Raw genomic sequence first — 19,737 nt, 5'->3', positions numbered from 1 at the left:
TAAATTTTTAACTATATAATTGTAATTAGTCTCTCTCAATTCTTATAATTAACTATAAAGATATCTTTTTCCATTTGGCACATCCGGCGTTTATCTCTATTTGTTACGCCATATGAACGTGAAAAATTATATTTTTCTGTAACTAAGAACACGAAGAGAAAACATCAAAATGGCAAATAATTTCGCATCGTCTCTTTGTATACTTCATTCGTATCATTCGTGAAGCGAAGAATGGAGATAACGCGGAATCTTCGATCGATTCTTATTCTGTTCGGCCTATTAACCGGTGCTGGTTGTAAAACTAGTTTCCAAAAGAAGGAAGAATCTAAAATGGATACGCTCGACTATTCTCCAGGTAAACGTAAGTCATTTGGAATTCTTTTCTCTTAAATCATCCTACCGGAATGCTTATAAGTATAACAGACATGGAATGTCAATAAAATAGTAACGATTCACGTTATTTAAAAATTCAAGATTACAATCTCATTTCGATATTAATTAATAATTTATGAGATGAAAACCTATGAAAGAAAAAAAATCGCACATAGTAGCTAAAACAAAACAATTGTTCAATGGAAAATATTAAAAAAAAAAAAAAAAGTACTAAACGAAAAATAAACTCATAACAGTAAAAAAAGTTTCTCTTAAATTAAACGAGCTTGAAGTTAAATAAAAAATAAGCTCGTAACAGTAAAAAAGTTTCTCTTAAATTAAGTGAGTTCGAAGCTCGAACGATGCTTCCCGCATTGCAAAACTTAGCGGGACTTTAGAGTCTGGTATGGCGATAAACAATGTAACGATTCAATGCTATAACACGTTTAGTCACATGCCATAGGGAATAATTTATAGACTGTTGTAGTTGAAGAATACGCATAGTCAAAGTAGCATTATTTCTATGATATCTATTATTTCATTTTGAAGTATTTTAAAATAAATATTAAATTCAATTCTATGATCGAGGTAAACGATTTTTTAATGTAAACGTATTCTTATCCTGACAAGGACTTTTCTTTTTAGTAAGTTAATGATATTATTACATATCATTGACTACTATCGAATTAAAATTTCTGCTTCTGTTGCCATCATTCAGTCCTATTTCAATTATGAATTTTGACGAATTTAAATCTATTTATTTCCTTTATTATGCCTGTGAGAAATTATTTTGTCGCACGTAGAAAACTATTTTGGAGCGACATTCATTGGTATGTTAGAGTCGACTACTGGCATCCTCATCATCAGACTTTATCTATTAGGAAGATCGAGTACGTTGTCGATATACGAGTATGTATGTTTTTTAAAAAAATATTCTTGTAATAAATCTATTTTGCTATTTTTTCAGAGATCCTGTGAAATAATCAATTTTACCGCAACGAAGAGACAGGAATTTAAGTTTGACAATCCTAAGACGTAGATTGCTAAGAAATTGATAGCGTTAGATTCCAAGAGAGAAGATTTGTCATTGGACGATGCCCTGGAAATACAAATTCGTTTGGATGAAAAATAATGTAAATAAAACATTATTCAATGGACAGTATCCAAGGATCAATAAACAAAATAATAAATCGAAGTATTTTCTAAGGTGAAAATTAGAAACTATCATTAACGAAATAACATCTTATAACAATAAATTAATTGTAAAGCTAATCGAAGTGAAACGAGTAAGTTTCGAACGAACAGAATATTAAATGTTTTGATTTCAATGAAAAAATTAATGTAGAGTTCACGAAAAATATCTGGTATCCATCGTTTGACTTACGATACATCGACCTACTTCCATTCGATCGCTTTCTCCATCACGATTGAAAAGAATTGGATGAAAGAGACGTGCACGACGAGGAACCACTTCGTTTACGATAGATTCCTACTAAACTCTTGCTTATGTACGTGTGAAAGAGAGAATTAAAGGAAGCCCAAAAGGAAGTATTCTTCATTCGTTTTCTTTTCAGGAGCACACCGACTTTCGATTTCTTATCTACAAGTTGTATTTTTTATAAACTCTCAAAACATTGAATGCGTTTCACCATTTTTAAGATGTGTTTTTTCTATTAAGTCAACATAATACCAGAGTCGATTAAATTCGATTAATTATAATACTTAAACGTTAACGTTAAATATAATTTTTTTTAAACCTTACTGGCTTTTTTTTACGAGGATATGCATTAATTTATTTTAAGATATCAATTGTTAACAAAATTGTTAACATAAATATGACGAAGAAACAATACAGATTTCTTTTTTAGATCTATCGGAGAACAAAACAATTATTTTATAATATCCTTCAAGTAAACAAGAAGTTGTTTCTTTTAAAATGAAAAGAATTTTGAAAAAGAAGTTATATAAAATTAGCTACGTAACTAGAATCAGAGAGAAAAAAGAAAGTAGATCGTCGATGAATATCGGATTTAAGAAATCTCAGAACGATCGTACGAGGATTGCATCGATCGATATAAGACGTCCGTGTGCGATTGCGTCGTCCGAAGGAACGAAGTTGCCGGTATCGAACCGGCTCTAGTTATACCTGTCACAGGTCCGTGATGCGTATATAGCGTCGGAATCGAGAATATGGAGGGAAGTGGAACAGAAGAGAAAGGCTCGGAGAAGATGAACTAGATTCGTCCTCTCTCTCTTTCTTCAGAAGGTAGATACCCATCGCTTCCCACCTTTCCTCGATCCTCATCCTCCTTTTTCTCCTCCTCTAGTTTTCCCTCTGCCTGTGATCTCAAGATTTCGAGCGTATCAGCCTACCGCACTCGCGTCCTTCTTTCTTACGAGCCGAGACGACGTCTACCGAAGCGACTAAGACTTTTGACGATTTCTGTCCAGATTTCTTTATTCATCTCGTTTCTCAGTTGTCTTTTGACTATCGAGCAAGATCAATCATGCAAGATCGTTCCTCACCGGAAGACCTTTATCGAGATCATCGAGAAAGTTGCCTTTTCCGAGGATGAGGATTTGTATCCGGCTGGAAAATCAAAGATCGTTAACGTTTCTCCGAGGCGTCACGGTCACAATCGAGATTCGAAATTAGTACGCTCTCTTTTTCCGTTCCACTAACAAGAAGAAGATCGCGCGAAGGTTAGAGATCGTTTTAGGAAAGGGAAGGGTGAATCGGACGAAGGAGGAAGATATCTCATCGGACGATGATCTAGAAACAAACGCGGTAGAATCTCATCACAGATATTGCATCTCTTCTGTTACGTTCCCCTTTCATAAGTTGAGTGAATGAGGGAAGGGAAAGAGAGAGGGAAAGGTAGATAAGAGAAAAAAGGATTCTTTTAGCAAAAGCGTTGTCTACCTAGGTATATGTCTTTCTTTCTTTTTATCGGTCGAATGCTCGCCGTAACGCTCTAAAACGCTTACTTCAAAAATAAAAGATTGCACTAGACGAGGAGGATAAGGATCTTACTTATAACGTACGAAAAAGAGTGTAAGCTAATGCATCGCAAGGGAGAGGAGAGCGAATGGAGAATGGCCAGTCCGTTCGTTTCATCGAGACTTCTTTATTCTCTTCTTTACTTTTTTTCATCCTTCTATGATCACCATCGCGGCACGTAGATCTATATAAATGGGATTTGCAGAGCGTTCTGCCGCAGCACTCGGATCTCTGCCGTAGGTTCCACAGTATCACTCTGCCATTTCTACCCTCTTACGTAAAAACGGTCGGCTTTATTATTGGCGAATTTGAAGAAAGAAGAAAAACGAAGGAAGGTGGATATGTCGCGGAAAATTTCCGCACGGTGGACGCCGTCTATCGTCGAGCGTTTCCTTCTTGTCCTCGCGACGTTTCTTTGTTTGTCGAACGTGATAGCAATCGATCGTGGCCTATCCAAAGATTTTACTAACGCCTGGAAGGACTTTTCGACCGACTGCTCGGCAGAAGAACCAAAAAATCTCTCGGTATCGTGTCAGGGAGTCAGGATTGTCAGACGAGTCGTTCAGCAACTTCTCGAGAACTCCAGCAAGGAATCGGATATAGAGATCTTCGATGGAATTAGTCTGGTTGAAGTGGAGGACGCAAGTTCCTCGCGAAAAGGAAGATTCCTCAAAGGCTTCGGTAGCATGACGCCGTTGCTGCAGTTTCTCGAGGGTCGAGAGTTAAGGGTGAAGTTGCCGAAATTATTACCGCAAAATTTTGAAACGGCTTTCGAGAAGACCATGACCAGTTCAACGATCGGCGAGGGTTGGTCTAAGTTGCTAGAAAATTAAGTGAAAATTAAGATACATTTTATATCTTATACGATTGTTTTCCATTCAACAGGTGGAAGAGCACGTGGCGGAGGAGGTTTGGGTGGAGGCGGAGGAGGCGGTGGTGGCAAAAAGGGTGGCGGTGGAATGATGATATTGGCTCTAATGATGGGTAAAATATTTGACGATTGTTGAATCACTTATTATTGACGGACAATCGAATTTATGTTATACGTTGCATCGCTAGGTAAAATGATGGCTGCTATGGGATTTGGTGCACTTGGTCTTTTAACGATGAAGGCATTAATGGTGTCCGGTCTCGCTCTGATGCTGTCCATAATCATTGCTGTGAAGAAATTAGCCAGTAGCGGAGACGATGGAGGTGGACATCACGTCGTTTACGCGCAAGAAGTCGGTCATCATCATCGCAAGAAACGTAGTATGTCTGAGGAGAACGATAACATTCTCGACTTGCCTTACAGAGGCTACGCAGATCTTTACGGAGATCTGAAGGGGTCCTGACGCGACAACCGATTTTACAATCAGTAGAATCGTTTATAAGACTTAAGACGTGCTTCGACGTGTACGAGCGAGGATGATGACGACGAAACGACTTTAAATAGACGGCAACGTTACGAACGTAGTGACAATGGGAAAGACATTAACAATGACGACTTGGACCAACGACTGGAAATTGACTTTACGCGACAACCGATGACGAACTTTAAAGATTTCTTTGACGGATCATTGACGACTCGTTACGAGCAAGAACGAAGACCGACGAACGAACCAAAGTATACGATCAATCTTTATTTATTTTATTTTTCTTTCTTTATTTTATTTTATTTCTCTCTCCTACTTCTTCTTAATTATTTCTTCTTTCTTCCTTCTTATTTATTACTTATCTCTAAACGACGGTAAGACAACGCGATTCGGTGACACGCGTAATTCCGATCGCCGTTAACCGACGATTGATTTTACGCTCAGCACGTCTCGCAGCTTTTTATTCACAATTATATGTATACGATTAAATTTAAGTTATTTAAATAAACTTAGACTTCTGTTGTCAATTGACATGTATTTGCCTTTAATTTTGATCTTTGATCGCTCATCTACGCGCGCGCGTATTTATCATTTACATCAAATGTAATATTAATTCTGAAGCTTTCTTCCCTTCTTTTAAAAATATCTAACAAATAGAAAATATTTGAATTAATCGAAGAACGGAAGTGTATCTTTCGAAGACGTTCATTGATATGGTACGAGGAGAACCGGCAAAGGGAATAAAATTGACACAAGAGAAGCTATCGAGGTTGTTAAGGGGGGAATGCTTCGAGGATTCGAGAAAGAGAAAAGTGTGTCAGTGAACTGCCACGCTGGCCGACGGCGTGCGATGCATATCCACCTGTTCGCGGATGCGCCTCGTATCCTAGCGATCGATGCAAAGCGTGCCTTTTATAAGTGGATCAATAGTTTTCCTTCTTCCACCACTAGAATCTAGGAAAGCTTCAAGCGACGTTACAAAACAAAACATAAAACGCTCTGTACTATTTATCTATGCTGCTCGTCGCTCTCGCATGTTCATGCGCATTCGAATCTTTGATTCATGAGTAAGAAATTATTCGTTTTATTCGAAGAAAAGGTTTACCGAACGAGAAAATTAATTACGCGAAAGCAGTGGAATCCATTTTTTTGCTTCTTTTTCTTCTTTTTTTACGATCTTCGCCATACTATCTCTCTTTTCCTTTTATTTACGAAGAGAAAGAGAGACTATCTTCGCTAGGAAGGTGGAAGCCGTAGACCTACTGACACACATTTACGAGACGGTTCCTTTTTTACGTCTCGAATATCATAAAACGTGCCGGCAAACCTTGAAATCGGTCCAGACGCAATGTGAAGTCCGCGCAGGTGCTGCTCCGGAGTTTCGCTATTTGTCGATCGAGATGTTAATCGATCTTCTTTTTTCAAATATTATACATAGTATATATTTACTGTTCTTTCGACGAATCGTTTCTTTGAAGTCGAAACCACTTTCTATCCCGTATCTCGAAGTCTCTTCTTCGGTTTCTTTCTGTTTCTTCTTTCTTTCTTTTTTACTCTTTTCTTTTCCTTCGTTTCTCTCCTCTTTTTATTCCCATCTACAAAATACTTTCTAATCTACCGAGCTACTAGGCGATTTCGTCGTTTACGTGTATTTACTTTCGTCGATATTTCCTCCTAACTTTCGATACCTATTTGATTTGAAATTCGATGGTTGTTACTCCTTTGACATAGATACGCGCTCACTCGCGGAGCATCGCGAATAGAGTATTAACGAAGAATCGATTCTTTGTTTTTAAGTGTAATTTCAGAAGGTTGTTGCCTTTCGAGTCGCAATACGTCCTAATCATTCTTTTCGAAAGATTTCTTTAATCGTCATCGGTCCTATATGGTCAAGACTCGGAGATGGTTTATTAATATCTCAGTTTTCTGGCACAGTAGCGAGGTGTTGAGAAAGAGAAGAGATGAGAGACACATCGATCGGTCGTCGAGGAGATGAGGACCCCGTTACATTCCTAACTCATTACGATCCATGGAAGAGGGAAATTTAAAATTCAAATCCGAGAAGGAGCGTAGTTACAGACCGATTTTTCAGGTCGCGCATGCGTCTTGTCACGGTGTGGAAGCTCGAAGGAAAGATTCTCATCGTACGATCCTTCTAAAATCTAAAAAATTTTAATTTTATGAACTCTTTCAACTTGCTTAACGTAACAAATCTGGAAATAGAATAAAAAAGAGACGGCATGGCGCGCGTATAAACTTTCTCCGATTCGAATGGAAAATAATGTAGGAGTTAGAGATCGTTTGACATCTCAAATGCACTTCATAGGGACCTCCTTTTCGTGTGGCACTGAAATAATCTCATCGTAGGAGATTGGACGGATTCTTTCCTCGTATTAATCTACACGGTACTTTTTCAAATACTGTTTCAGAATCTAATATTTTGCATTATCGACGATAATTTTTACATCATGACAAAGAATAAATATTGATAGTTGTATAATATCTGCCTCCGAAAAAATCAATTTTAAGTGATCTTGTATGCATAAAAAGATACTAGCTGTAAGACACGATTAGATACGAGATAAATTTTGGTATTTACTTTTAGAAAATAAAAAAGTGAACCCCATCAGGAGTCATGTTCTTCTTGACGAGAATAACAATTTTACTACTCTGGGCGTGTTCATAACTTAACGGTCGGTGGTGCGAACACAAAGGAGAAACTTTGGTTTTACTTTTTAAGGCTCGTTCTTCCGAGGGGAACGTAAACCGAGAGGATTCTGAGAGCTACCCAATAACTGAGAAAGGATGAATGACTACTGACGTAAGATCGAGTACGAGATTCAACTTCTTTCCATTGAATCCCTTTTTATATAGCGAGTCGTATAAGTTAACTGACATACGTCGTTCATTTCGCGAACAAATTAACGTTTAAATGAAAGGAAATTGAAAAAATAGCCAGTCTACAAACGTGTAACAACGAGCGAATATCTAATAGGTATATAATTAGCCAAAGATTATGTTACAAGCTGGTTTAGTCGGCAACGTGACTAGCCTACTAAGACGTACTATAGTCTCTCGAACTCCAATTGTGTGTATGTTTTCTGTAAGTTGTCATTCAATACTTCGAAACTCGCGCGTCTGTCGGAAGGAACGAAACGAAAACGACAAGAGAGAGACGTTATCGTCGGCCCGTGAGAGCCGCAGGGTCAGAGTAGAAAGTGGTGTCCGTCGCGATGAAGGTCGGATCCGGGATGTTTGAACTTGATCCATACTAGTTTTCTTTCATTCATGTCGATCGAGTTTCGCATCCGCCAAACTCGATGGATTCATCGATTGTATCATAAAAGTCGCAGTTTTACGATGCCAAAGGGAGAGTGTAGCCAATTTTTAAACTTTTACCTCCTACATATCTGTCTTTTTCTGCTAAAGAAAAAGCAAACGAGCTGGTAAGATTATCGATACTAATTATGTGGGCGTTTTGTGTTAACGAATTACGATAAGGTCTAACGAGGTTTCTTATACATGCATTTCTTTCATGTTTTTCTCTGTCGTTTACCGTAAGCTTTGTCTCAATGATATATGCATTATAATCAATATAAATATTTAATATCATGCAATAATTCGTAAACAAAAAAATGTGATTATTAAACAAAATGATCATTAAAACATGAAAATTTCAAATACCGGTGACTTCAAATTTAGAAGACTTTTTTGTCCAGCTTAATTTTTTAACAATTTGGTTACTGCTTTAAACTCGAAGCCTACAAAGAATAACTGTGAGTACAGTGAAAGAGAGAAGATAAGGAAGAAAAACAAGAGAATAAGAGAGAGAGAGAGAGAGAAAGAAGGACAAAGAGACTCGTACAATTGTCCGTTTGACGAGGCGGTTAGTTCGTCCTCTATTCGCTCGCCGCAGGCAGGTCGCAGGTCGCAATAGGCCAGTAGACACCTACAAGATGATGTTAGGTACACACTTATCGTTTGTCGAACGAATACCCGCATATAAGGGGCCGTTTAAACGGCCGCGACAAGGACAAGGTAAGAAGAGGTTTGGTCGTGTGCGCGCGAGCGCTTACGAATGACGAACGAACGCACGTGACGCACGCACATAGGAAGGAAAAAGAAAAAAGTAGAGGTGGGGCGTATATGGTGGCGATGGTAGAGGGGTCCGCCAAATATAAGCTTAAGAGATTGTCCGATGGACCACACGAAATTTCACTACGCAACCGGTACAAGTTTCGAAAAAGGGCGACTCCTAATCCTCTGAAGATCGTTTGTTCGCGCGAGATTTGATTGTTCGGTGTGATACTTGGTGCAAGGAAAAAGGGGGAAACACAGAAATGAAGTTAATAACAATCGTGTACCTAACGACTGCCGTTGTCCTCGTGGCAGGTCAGAATCTTGACGAGTGTCTCCAGCAGGACAGCATATCATGCGTGCAAAAGAGCATCTACAGGAAGGCTAAGGAGTTTTTTGGAAAGGACAGTTTAGAGATCGTACCAGGAATCAATCTGATCAGGAGTCAGGATGCTAATTCGGATGGCAGGAATGCTAGATCCAGTAAAGATTTGATATACGATCAGGAGATCGATGGTGCTAATGATGTCGCTGAAAGACAAAACGTTCTTGAGAGTTTTGTTGGCGAGGAAGCTAGCAATTACTTCACTGGACGTAGTTTGAGGGTAATGTTGATTATATCATTGATTAAAGATTTCGTAGAAAGTTTGGGCTTTTCATTCATTTCTATCATCGGAAAAGAAATCTAATTATAACTTTTTGTGATAGATCAACTTTGCGCCAGCCGTTGAGAAAATCGGTGAGGTCGCTCGTACAATCAGCGATTCCATGCCTCAAGAGATTCGTCAGGCAGCCGATGAGATCGTCGAAGGTAACATTCCGAGCCGATACATTCTAAAATTAAAAGAAAACATCATTTCCAAAGCAATATTTTCTTTAAATCTTTTTGTCTTATAAACAATTTCTTGTTTTCAGGACGAGTCAGAAAATTAAAGCTTCTGAAATCTGTGATTCCTCTTCTGATTGCCGCCAAAGCTAAAATCGGTGCACTTGCTACCATTGCTTACTTTTTTATCGCGCTGGTTGCCAAAAAAGCTATCTTCGCATCACTCATTTCCATTGCAATCTCTGCCTTTATCGGATTGAAATATCTCTGGTCTTCTAAATCTGGCTCCAGCTTCACTCCCTATAATAGTGGTTGGAGCGGTAGTGTCAGCAACGTCGGTGGTGGTTGGTCTGCACCTGTTTCTTCCGGTGGATGGGCTACTTCCGGTTCTGGCGGTTGGGACGACGGACATTATGCTCAGAATCAAGCTTATTCTAGCTATCATCATCGACGATAGTTTCCTACGCTCAGTCGATTTGTCGAAATCCTATTTCAAATTCTTTCATTATTTTTGATTATTTCTCGACACGTCGCGCGAACAAGTAGCGGAAAAAATGAATTATTTATATTTATTTATGTGTGTATGCGAATCATCCGTAGTAGAAATTCAATCAGTTCGAAAGTGCGATCATCCTTTTGTACATAATAATTAATGATATCAACATACTTGTTCTTATTATTTAGCCACGTGAGCGTTCACGAATGGAATGGACAAATCAAAACGCAGAAGCTAGTCTTGCGAGTAAAGGGACGCGAGTTCAGCAAGTATTTTCTTTTTGTGCACGATAACACGAGTGTATGCGCGTTGCATCTTCCGAATGTGTGTAATGTCCGTACGAGAACTAACTCTCTCTCCCTTTCCTTCCTATCCCTCCTCTGATCGATCTCCTTTGCTCCTCTTCTTCTTTCTGCTCACCGCAGCTCAAAACCATCTAGTCTACCATCATGGATGTACGTGGATTCCGTTAACCTACTAGCCCGTATAACTATCGATTTTATAATATGTTCATTGTAATTCTTTTAATATAATTTATATGAAAAGAGAAAAATCTATTTTTATTTATTACCTTCTGCATTACCTTAATAAGCAAACGAATATAAATGTTATGAAGATATTAATTGTAACGCGAAGTAAAGAAAACCATGCTTTTTTGTTTGATATTAGTAATTTTATATGTTATTAGTTTCTTCATACTATTCGGTAATGTATTAAATATTATGACACATATCGATCGTTGATTATACCCTTGCACTTTGCTTTTGTATTACTCGAGCGTAAAGTAGCGCGATAAGTATAATCGAAAATGAGAGTTGAACATTAATGCAAGAGAAATAACTTAATAAGAGACGTTAAGAAATTTATGGCTGATACAGGTTTGATCGTACGTCGTCTCTTCTTTTCGCATTGAAATCTCCGCGTCCATAAAGTCGAACGAGTCGGCGAAAAGAGAAATCATCAGTGGCATTGGATCAAACTTTCCACTCTTCCGAGAACGCCCGAAATATATTTTTTATACGAGTGAAATTGCCATCCGGTACGAACAGCCATATTATACATAAAAAATACATTACGCGGAAGCATGACTATTCCCGATGTTCACATTAAATTCACGTTGTGAAATTTAATGTCTTTGAAATAGACCGATGGGCGAGGTTAGATCATTTCCTCGAACGCAATGTTGCAAATATTTGTATAGAGATACATATATAAAATGTTTTATTAATGTATCTATTAAAATGAACTTAAAAATCAAGAAAATGAAATTTTATGTAGGTTGAAAATATCGTTTTATTGAAGTTATTTCGCTGAAGATGAACTTTGTGACTCGATTGGTTTGAGGGAACAAAATGCCTATCTAAGAGATCGTATCGTACGACGCGTCAGGTGGTCAATACGTACAATTTGCAAACTGGTGAGAAGGGGAGCAAAGCAAAAGTGCATGCTGGTGGTCGTGCATCCGGACGTAACGAAGCGTTACCTCTCGAGGTCGAGGGGTCGTGTTTCACGTTTGTCGTTCTAAATTAGGTCTAGAAAGACGTTTTGTAGTCTTTGTGTGCATCCTACTAAATCTTTTGAAGAGCAATGTCCCACGACAGCACACGCGCGCCTAGTGGACAAATAAATGGCTTGAAAGGAGGTTGTTGTTGGATCGAAACTCGTTGCTTCTTTTCTTTTCCTTTTCTTCACTTTTTTCTCTCCCTCCCCTTCTTTATTTCTTTCCACCACGCATTAAAGTCCACGTCCAGCGATGGCAAAAACTATTATACTCCGACGATAGGTATGCGCTTGAGTAAGCGTTTTCTAGGACAACAACGGATAGCACTATGCGAAACGGTCGTTAGCCTTTTAGATATGCGAAGCCGGTGGTGGATTTATTGGCTCAAACAAATCGCCTTTCTGGGAATCGTCTTTTGTAGAAAAATTCATAGTTAGCTCGAGTGTACTTACTTCGACAAAAATCGGTCGAAAATTCGCAGAGATCTATATTTACGTTCGCATGATATCCGATGTGTTTTATCTCGCAGCTTTTGCTCGACGAAAAACGAAAGTTCCGTATTACGGCAGGCGAGTTTCTTGCAATTTACTCGACCGAATCAGAGCTTAGCTTGATGACGACAAATACGGTCAGGAGCGTGTTTTTCTTGAAACGGAGAACGTTTAGAAGAGGGAAAGGGTCGTCGTCGGCAGTCGTACTGAATATCGATCGAGGCGAAGAGGAGTCTTGAGCGAGTAACGAACGTGCGCCAAAGGAAAAAGGTGAATGTCACGCCTCGTTACGTTCTCCTCGCCGGACGGATCGCGAAGGACTACGAGAAAAAAGACATGGAATTACTTCGAAAGCAAGAGGAGACTTTCATTCGCGGCGAATCTTCACGGATCGCGGGATGCCACAGTTTATTATTTCGTTTCGTGAGAAATTTCATTTAACTTGTCCGACTTTATTGGAATTATTCGTGTACGTGAAACAAAAATAAGAGAACAGGAAACAAATCGTAGTCTTTTTGAAAAGCGGTATCACAACGAAGACGAACGAGCATAAGGTGCCTTTCTTCGAGTTACTTTACTGAGTTTCTCCGCGTTTGCGATGCAAACGTCCATCTCATTATACGAGGAGAGCCATAAAGTTCACGAACGAAGGAACAAACATCTTTACTTCTATCTAAATCACGTTACGCGTTCTCACGTCACGATTAGTTTCCACAAGTAATTCACGTGCCCTGACTAGGTTATCCGATTTTCTAGATATTTCTATATATGTATGTATATATGCGCACGTTTCGCTGTCCTACGACTTCTCTAATTTAGATAAAAGACCGGTCTTTATTTGCTTTCTTTTCGCGCGACCGAATTCCTGAATGTGCTCTCGAATCTGCCAAGCAATTCACGAAAACGTAGGGAAAGTCGTTTGATTTCCTATTCCTGTTCGTAAATAAAATATTACAAAGATATGATAACGATGTCTATAAAAATATGTGGCACGGCCGATCGTTTGTTATAATAAATAGAAGAAATTACTGGTTTCACGAGGAATGTTTTAATAATCTTTACGGTGGAGAAGGCCAAGGCGATTCTCGAACACCTTTAACTTAACCGCGCCACGGGCTTTCGAAATGTCGACGATCTTCGGCCCAGACCGTTACCTCTTCCGTGGCTTTCGACATTGCAAAGGAGGTAAGGTAAGAGCTCGATGTCGCCGAGAGCGAAGCTTGTATTCTACGTTTCAACCTAATTGATGTCGGCACGCCTAATTGCTCCTTCACCGGTTGTCTAATTGGTACCATACCGAACTCGCCTCCTGTTTTTCTTCTTCTTTTCTCTTACTACCTTCTAGAAGATTGTTTCTCTCTCTCTCTCTCTCTCTCTCTCTCTCAGCTCTTCTCCTACATATTTTCATCATAACTCTACGCACTTTTCCTATAAATATGTATACCTATGTGAAATTTAGAAAATCAAGAGGAAAATTGATTCCGTTTGACCGATTACTTTCTAAAAGAAAAATCCGAGTCGATATCTCGTGAAGCCTAGATGTTAACGCGAAGTGCGTAAGGATGATAAATTCGTGGGAAGTGAAGAAGAATTTATTCGACTCTAATGAGTACCTATATAACGGCAATTCTCCGGAAGAAAAGTGAGTGATGTGTGACGTTCACTGGTTTTCTCGATCGACAGCAAGGAGAAAAGTTTTCTCTTTGTCGATACTTTTCCAATGTCCCTTCGACACGTGAAATTGGAAGATAGTCGTAGGGTGGGTCGTCGTGTCGCCCAAGGCGACGTTCGCTCTCGTGGATCGAGGGTTCACGTTTTCAGAGTCACGAAGTAGCAAAAGAAAAAGAAGGAGAGTAGGGTAAAGAGAATGAGGAGAGGGCTTGAGACCGGTGTCGTGAGAGCAAGTGAATGAGCCTGCGTGTATAAGTTTGTATGTCGAGAAAGAGACAGAGAGTAAATCGGAGATGAAAAGCGAGAAGGAAAGAAAAAGAAAGAAAGAGAGAGAGAGAGAGAGAGAGAGAGAGACAGAATCGAACACCCAATGCTTGACCCAGTTGTAAATAGGTGACTGGCCTCGTTACCGGTGTAATATCTCGCGTCCATCATCTTTCGATGAATCTTTTGAGGGAGAAACGACACTACCTGCGACAATTAACAACGGTCATCTTGCTAAACTGCTCGTTTCTTTAATAAAAGTAAAGTACGATATAATGGTCCGAAAAAGCCACTTTCCATTCCATCTAACGACTTTAATCGACAAAAGAACGCACGAACGTTGGACTTTTTTTTGACCGGAAGAGTGTTGTCGTCCTCGATAAGGATTCTTGGGTCTACTCATACAGAAAAGCCGTGGATGAAAAAGGGTGAAAGTCGTTGACTCGAAACAATGCGGGTCAACAAAGTTGTTCAATGAAACTCATATTTGATAGATTATAAATATGATCGTAGATTCTTTTGTACGATACGATTTGATATACCGTGAATGAAATGATTGATATGGATGTGTATGTAAAGAATACGTGTATAGCAAGGAATGTGGCTACGTGTTTTCCAATTAATTACAACGGACGGTCGGTCCGTTAAGCCGTGTGAAAGATCGCACGAGAGCGCAACTTGTTTGTGTCTACGTCGAATCGTTGAGATTGTCCTCGTATCGTTGAATAAAACTTTGAAGTAGGTAAGTGTCCCGGTGGATCGGAGGGAAATAGCCAGGTGAATAGAAATACGATTTTTTCGCACGTAGGTGCACCAGGATAATGACTAGGAATAATATTTAGAAAAAAGTCGAATTGCAGTTAGCATCTATATAATATCCTGTATATATGGTATGTATATCTGCTATGTTTTATTAGAAAATTCCAATATATATTTTCATAGAAATCGCAGAAAATTCCAATACATATTTTTAAAGAAATCGTAGAAATATATATACGGAGAATAAATTTATTATGCGTGTGTTGGAAATAACATATAGCACATTTTGAACCTCTTTTTCCTTTCCACTTTCTGTGTCTCCACTTGCGACGAGAGAGCTTGCCAAAATAAGGATGAAGGGTAGGGTAATAGAGCTCTTGGTGGTGGAGTCGAAAGATTATCGAAGGTGGGCCGGCTGGTGGGGGATCGACGAAAGAATCGCGTTGCATCGCGTGGAATCGAGGGAAGGAAGGAGGCACAAGGAGGAAAAGGAGGTAAGATCGGTAAGACGATGTGGAGAGGGGAAGAAACGAGAGAGCGCATTCGAGAGAGGAAGGCGAACTCCTGATGGCCCGAACCGTGGCCCCACGATAGTTCTCCCCTTTCGTGTGCGATACTTCGGTATAAAAGCAAAGGAACCTCTTTTAGACATAACACACGAGACAGGATCGGCGCTACTTGGAGGAACATCTTTCGTTCTCCTCACATTCATCGCCACGAGGCTCTGAAAGCAAAAAGAAGAGGAAGAAGGAGAAGAAAGGGAAGAAGAGAAGAGGATCTTTCTTTTAGGCGGAACCAACGGAAAGTTCCGTCCCGAAATCGAATCGGTTCAATCGAAGAAAACTCGATAGCAATATGGCGAGCAAATCAGTGACGATATTGTGCTTTCTTTTGGCGTGTCAGAGTATGGCACTGCCGACAAGCGAGAAGACAACCGGAAGTGAGAACGATCTAATGGCAACGATATACAATGACTGTCTTAAGAAAGAATCAATAAGTTGTATAAAGTACAAGGTCTTCGCTTACGTCGACAAGATGCTGGCTGATAAGGAGGATATCATGTTATCGGAGGGCATCACGGTCGTAAAGACCTCCAACGCAGAGGAAGGAGCACCGAGGTCTGTTCGAGTATTATCGTGACGTTCATTCGTTTAACTATGAAGCATATTACGAAGTGCTTAATTCGAAAATCCTGAGTTCAATGAACTTGAGATCGATCTTAACCGTTACCGCCTTCTTTTCTTCGCAGATCGATCGAATCGACGGATCTGGATACTCTCCTGTTCGACAGACTCGGTAGGTTCTTGAGGACACATTCGGTCAAAGTTGACCTAAAGGGCAGCGATATTTTGGGCGTCCTGGAGTCTGCTGGTCGAAATCTCGAAGATTACAGTGACAATGCTGTGGAGGGTCGCGGCAAAAAAAGTGAGTAGACGCTTTCGTTAAACACATTTTATAGATCTACTGTACGGGATGAGATCGAACGCATTTTCCATCTTTCTCTTTCTTTTTTCTCGTAATATTTATAGCTTTGACAATGAAAAACCGCAGTCTGGAAATGTTCGTCGTAAAGCTTGTATGAATATTATTATCCTAAGGTCGAGTAACTAAAATTAAATAGTCGAGTAAGAATTGTTCAGCGCGAGTATGCAATTATCCTTTTACTTGTAAGAGTCTTGTGGTTGGAACGAGATAACCAGTGTCAGCTACGTTACGCGAATATCTCTCAGGCTTCTTCGTTGGCTCGCGAGTCGAAAGATCGAAGAGGAAAGGAGGGAGTTGATGCCGGTCGCAGACGTTGACCCACTGAGAAACTGGTTCCGCTTCCCCTTGAAGCAACTCGATATAATAGAGAGGGAAGGGAGATTGGGAGTCGATTGGGGGACCAGATATGAGCGAGATGTGGTTGAGAGGGAGAAGAGAACATTTTTGACATACTTTTTCCATAGACCGTACTTCTTGAGTTCATCTTTGTCTATTTTTCTTTGTTCTTTCTTTTTTATATTTTGGTGAGGAATTAACTTAAAGTTACGAGAAACTCAGTGACCTTGATTCGCATGATCTTTGACCGATGAACACCGTAAGTCGAGTCTTCTGTTCCAAAGACCAGAAAGATAAGATCATTAGGGATCGTGAGAGAGCATCTTCTTTGAGAAGTTACTCAAAATAACATTTACGACTTAGTTCTTGGGTATAACAGTATTGACAATCTAGTTGATCGTTTGATGGAGCGATTACACGTGAAAAGAGTAGGACGATAACATGTGCTCGGTGTTCAGAAAGTAGGCTCGCCTTTAGTAAACGAGGTTCGCGATATGTCGTTCCGCTTTGATCGCCGAATTAAATCTATTGGACATAGTCAATTTAAATCATTCTTTTTTAAGTTCTATGCCCTCTTTTTAATAAAAATTCGTAAAATGAATGAACTCGTTTAAATGACGATAAAATATATTTTTCAGAGAAAGCGCAGAAAATCCTTGGGCCGATTCTCATGGCGATGGCTTTTAAAGCTGCGGCTCTGTTGCCTCTTGCACTTGGTGCAATAGCTTTGATCGCAGGTAAAGCCCTTCTAGTCGGTAAAATCGCTCTTGTGATCTCCGCTATAATCGGTCTGAAGAAGCTGCTAAGCTCGCAACAGAAGCACGTGACGTACGAAGTAGTAGCGCATCCTCATCATAGCAGCAGCCACGTTGTCAGTCACGATGACGGTGGACACGGTGGATATGGTGGTGGTGGTGGTGCCGGTGACTACGGTGGTTACTCGGGTGGCAGTGGACATGGATGGGCTAGGAGTCTTCCGCAAGATGCTCACGAAATTGCTTATCGTGCTCATCAACCTCAACCACATGCTTGAATCTCATCGGAGAAACTTTTCTTCCTTTTTTCTTTGCTTTCGTTTCTTTGTTTCTTTATGATTTTTTCAGGGATTCGATTTTTGCCACGAATGTTTGCCATTCCTTTCATTATCCTTCTCGATTTCGATCTCTTTTATTTAAGAATTTCCTTACTCTCTCCTTTTCTTATACTGTCCGTTTTTATTCTTCTCCTATCTTATTCTCACTTTCCTTCTTCCTTTACCTAACTTCCTTTACTTAACTTCCTTTACTTAGTTTTCCTAAACTTTTCATAGATCGATCTCGCAACGTGTTATTCTTAATATACCTTGAAAACGGAATGACCATTTCCGTCCAAATAAGGATGTTAAGAAGAACACGAGTGAGGATTTCCTCTTCTTTGTCCTACAATATCTTTTCCTTTCTCATATCTTCAATCATTTTGCGTACCGTTCGCTATGCTGATCGGTAACCAGTATCGCCGTGAAATACTCGTTGTTACATGTAATATGTATAGCGTTAGCCGAAGATCGTTATTTATTATTATACGTTACTTATATGTCGGAAAAGAATATTTATTTATCAATACAATTGTTCGAAAATGATGATGATGATGATGATGATGATGACGATGATTATGATGATTCTCTTTTTTGTAATAAAAAAAAGAAAATACACGTATTTTTTTTTGAAAGAATAAAAAAAAAGACAAGAAGAAAATGTAATGAGGTAGGGAGAGGATGTATACAATTGCTCGGTTTTCGCAAGAATGATCGACTATTCATTGTGAAGTGCCACTATTTATACGGACCGTGCATTTTCGAGGTCACAGTCAACGATTGGCAGGCGATTCCATTTGAAGACATTTACCTATATTTCCCGTAACTTTTTTCCAGTCTTACGGAATTTTCAAGAATAAATATGTAGGTAGGTATGCGCTTGATTATGGTTTACTACTAATGAATGTATGCTACGGTGTCATGAGTATAGTTTTGTATACAATGAATGCGATCACAAGGCGAATTTGCTTTGCCTCGTAAGTTATGGTTAAGAGAATTATTTACATTTCTTCTTTCGTATGTAGTACGAATTTCTCTTAGCTTTTTTCTTTAAAACTTTTCCACGAAAGAAAGTGACGATAAGTATAGAAACGAATGAAAGGAAAAAGAATCGAATGCAATCCCTTATTCAACACGGATGTGTGTTGTTACGTACGCTATGCTAATTGACCTAAATTTCGAACGCTTTATTTTTTTTGCGAAATATACGCGTGTCATAAAAGATAGAATTAAAAAAAATATATATACAAACAGATAAGTATATATATACGTATATCTCGTGATGCGCGCTTTCGCCAGGCGCAGGAGAGATCGTTTTCACGCAATGGCCTACGAGAAATCGGTAATACATCGAAGTTCCGTTTGCGATGTCTGCAAGGAGGAAGAAGAGAAGAAGACAAGGAAGATAATGTAGACCTTGCTCTCCTATTTCCATGCCAAAAATTATACAGCTTCTGCGCACGTAAAATGTAAACTTATGTACGTAGCTAGGATGTTTTCGATGCTCGAGCGAGTCCATGAACTTGGCTATTAACTCAAGAGTCTCTTTCCTCCTCTGCCATACATCGACATGTATCTTCGTTAACGCGTGTTGAGCGTTTTCACTTGGTACGACCCAGTTTCACAACTCGCATGCCCACTCGCGCGCATCACAACAGAACGGAGACACAGATGCGAGGGAGGAAGCGGACGAGAAGAAATAGATTAAAGTGCTCGCGAGAAGCGTAACGACGTGTATACGTATGCGTCGTTAATTAATATAAAGACTTGTTTCCAAATGCGGCTATTTCTCAACAATTTACATTGTACTTTGTCTTTTTTTAGCATCCTTTTTGCATATCTGCTTTTCGCACAAAGAGTTGTTCCTACATCCGTTTAGCTAGCAACGTTTATCGAATTTTCTGGATGCATGCACGAATGCGATCGTTAACAAGCGTGACAAAGTATTTCTCTCTTTAGCCAAGCTTCTACGGGACGTCATGAATATTTTTTTGTCTCGTTTCTGTACCGCAGAAAATTCTTGCAATCGAA

At 39.4% G+C, this 19,737-nt stretch overlaps 3 protein-coding genes across 3 annotated transcripts; all 3 read left to right on the top strand.

Moving 5' to 3' along the window:
• Positions 1-231: 231 nt before the first annotated feature.
• Positions 232-4,707, top strand: LOC127062012 (uncharacterized). The gene is made up of 4 exons (XM_050989563.1): positions 232-361; positions 3,809-4,180; positions 4,259-4,357; positions 4,433-4,707. Exons 1-4 carry the CDS (start codon positions 232-234, stop codon positions 4,705-4,707), a joined length of 876 nt encoding a protein of 291 aa, XP_050845520.1.
• A 4,228-nt stretch (positions 4,708-8,935) lies between these two features.
• LOC127061747 (uncharacterized) lies at positions 8,936-10,634 on the top strand. The gene is made up of 3 exons (XM_050989056.1): positions 8,936-9,410; positions 9,514-9,616; positions 9,721-10,634. Exons 1-3 carry the CDS (start codon positions 9,069-9,071, stop codon positions 10,086-10,088), a joined length of 813 nt encoding a protein of 270 aa, XP_050845013.1. The 5' UTR covers positions 8,936-9,068; the 3' UTR covers positions 10,089-10,634.
• A 5,034-nt stretch (positions 10,635-15,668) lies between these two features.
• On the top strand, positions 15,669-17,872 carry LOC127061746 (uncharacterized). Its single transcript, XM_050989055.1, has 3 exons — positions 15,669-15,931; positions 16,063-16,238; positions 17,273-17,872. The coding sequence occupies exons 1-3, from the start codon at positions 15,669-15,671 to the stop codon at positions 17,665-17,667; spliced, it is 834 nt and encodes a 277-aa protein (XP_050845012.1). The 3' UTR covers positions 17,668-17,872.
• The last annotated feature ends 1,865 nt before the right edge of the window (positions 17,873-19,737 follow it).

The sequence above is a fragment of the Vespula vulgaris genome, chromosome 2 (genome assembly GCF_905475345.1).
Source record: "Vespula vulgaris chromosome 2, iyVesVulg1.1, whole genome shotgun sequence".
Classification (NCBI taxonomy): Eukaryota; Metazoa; Arthropoda; class Insecta; order Hymenoptera; family Vespidae; genus Vespula; species Vespula vulgaris.
The sequence above is the reverse complement of the archived record's forward strand: the minus strand, read 5'-3'. Positions and strand labels throughout refer to the sequence as shown.

Coding starts and splice junctions, on each gene's coding strand:
- LOC127062012 (XM_050989563.1), top strand. CDS start 232: ATGGAGATAACGCGGAATCTTCGATCGATTCTTATTCTGTTCGGCCTA. Junction 4,181..4,258: donor CAGTTCAACGATCGGCGAGG/GTTGGTCTAAGT, acceptor TCCATTCAACAG/GTGGAAGAGCACGTGGCGGA. Junction 4,358..4,432: donor GATATTGGCTCTAATGATGG/GTAAAATATTTG, acceptor TTGCATCGCTAG/GTAAAATGATGGCTGCTATG.
- LOC127061747 (XM_050989056.1), top strand. CDS start 9,069: ATGAAGTTAATAACAATCGTGTACCTAACGACTGCCGTTGTCCTCGTG. Junction 9,411..9,513: donor TCACTGGACGTAGTTTGAGG/GTAATGTTGATT, acceptor TTTTTGTGATAG/ATCAACTTTGCGCCAGCCGT. Junction 9,617..9,720: donor AGCCGATGAGATCGTCGAAG/GTAACATTCCGA, acceptor TCTTGTTTTCAG/GACGAGTCAGAAAATTAAAG.
- LOC127061746 (XM_050989055.1), top strand. CDS start 15,669: ATGGCGAGCAAATCAGTGACGATATTGTGCTTTCTTTTGGCGTGTCAG. Junction 15,932..16,062: donor GCAGAGGAAGGAGCACCGAG/GTCTGTTCGAGT, acceptor TTTTCTTCGCAG/ATCGATCGAATCGACGGATC. Junction 16,239..17,272: donor GGAGGGTCGCGGCAAAAAAA/GTGAGTAGACGC, acceptor TATATTTTTCAG/AGAAAGCGCAGAAAATCCTT.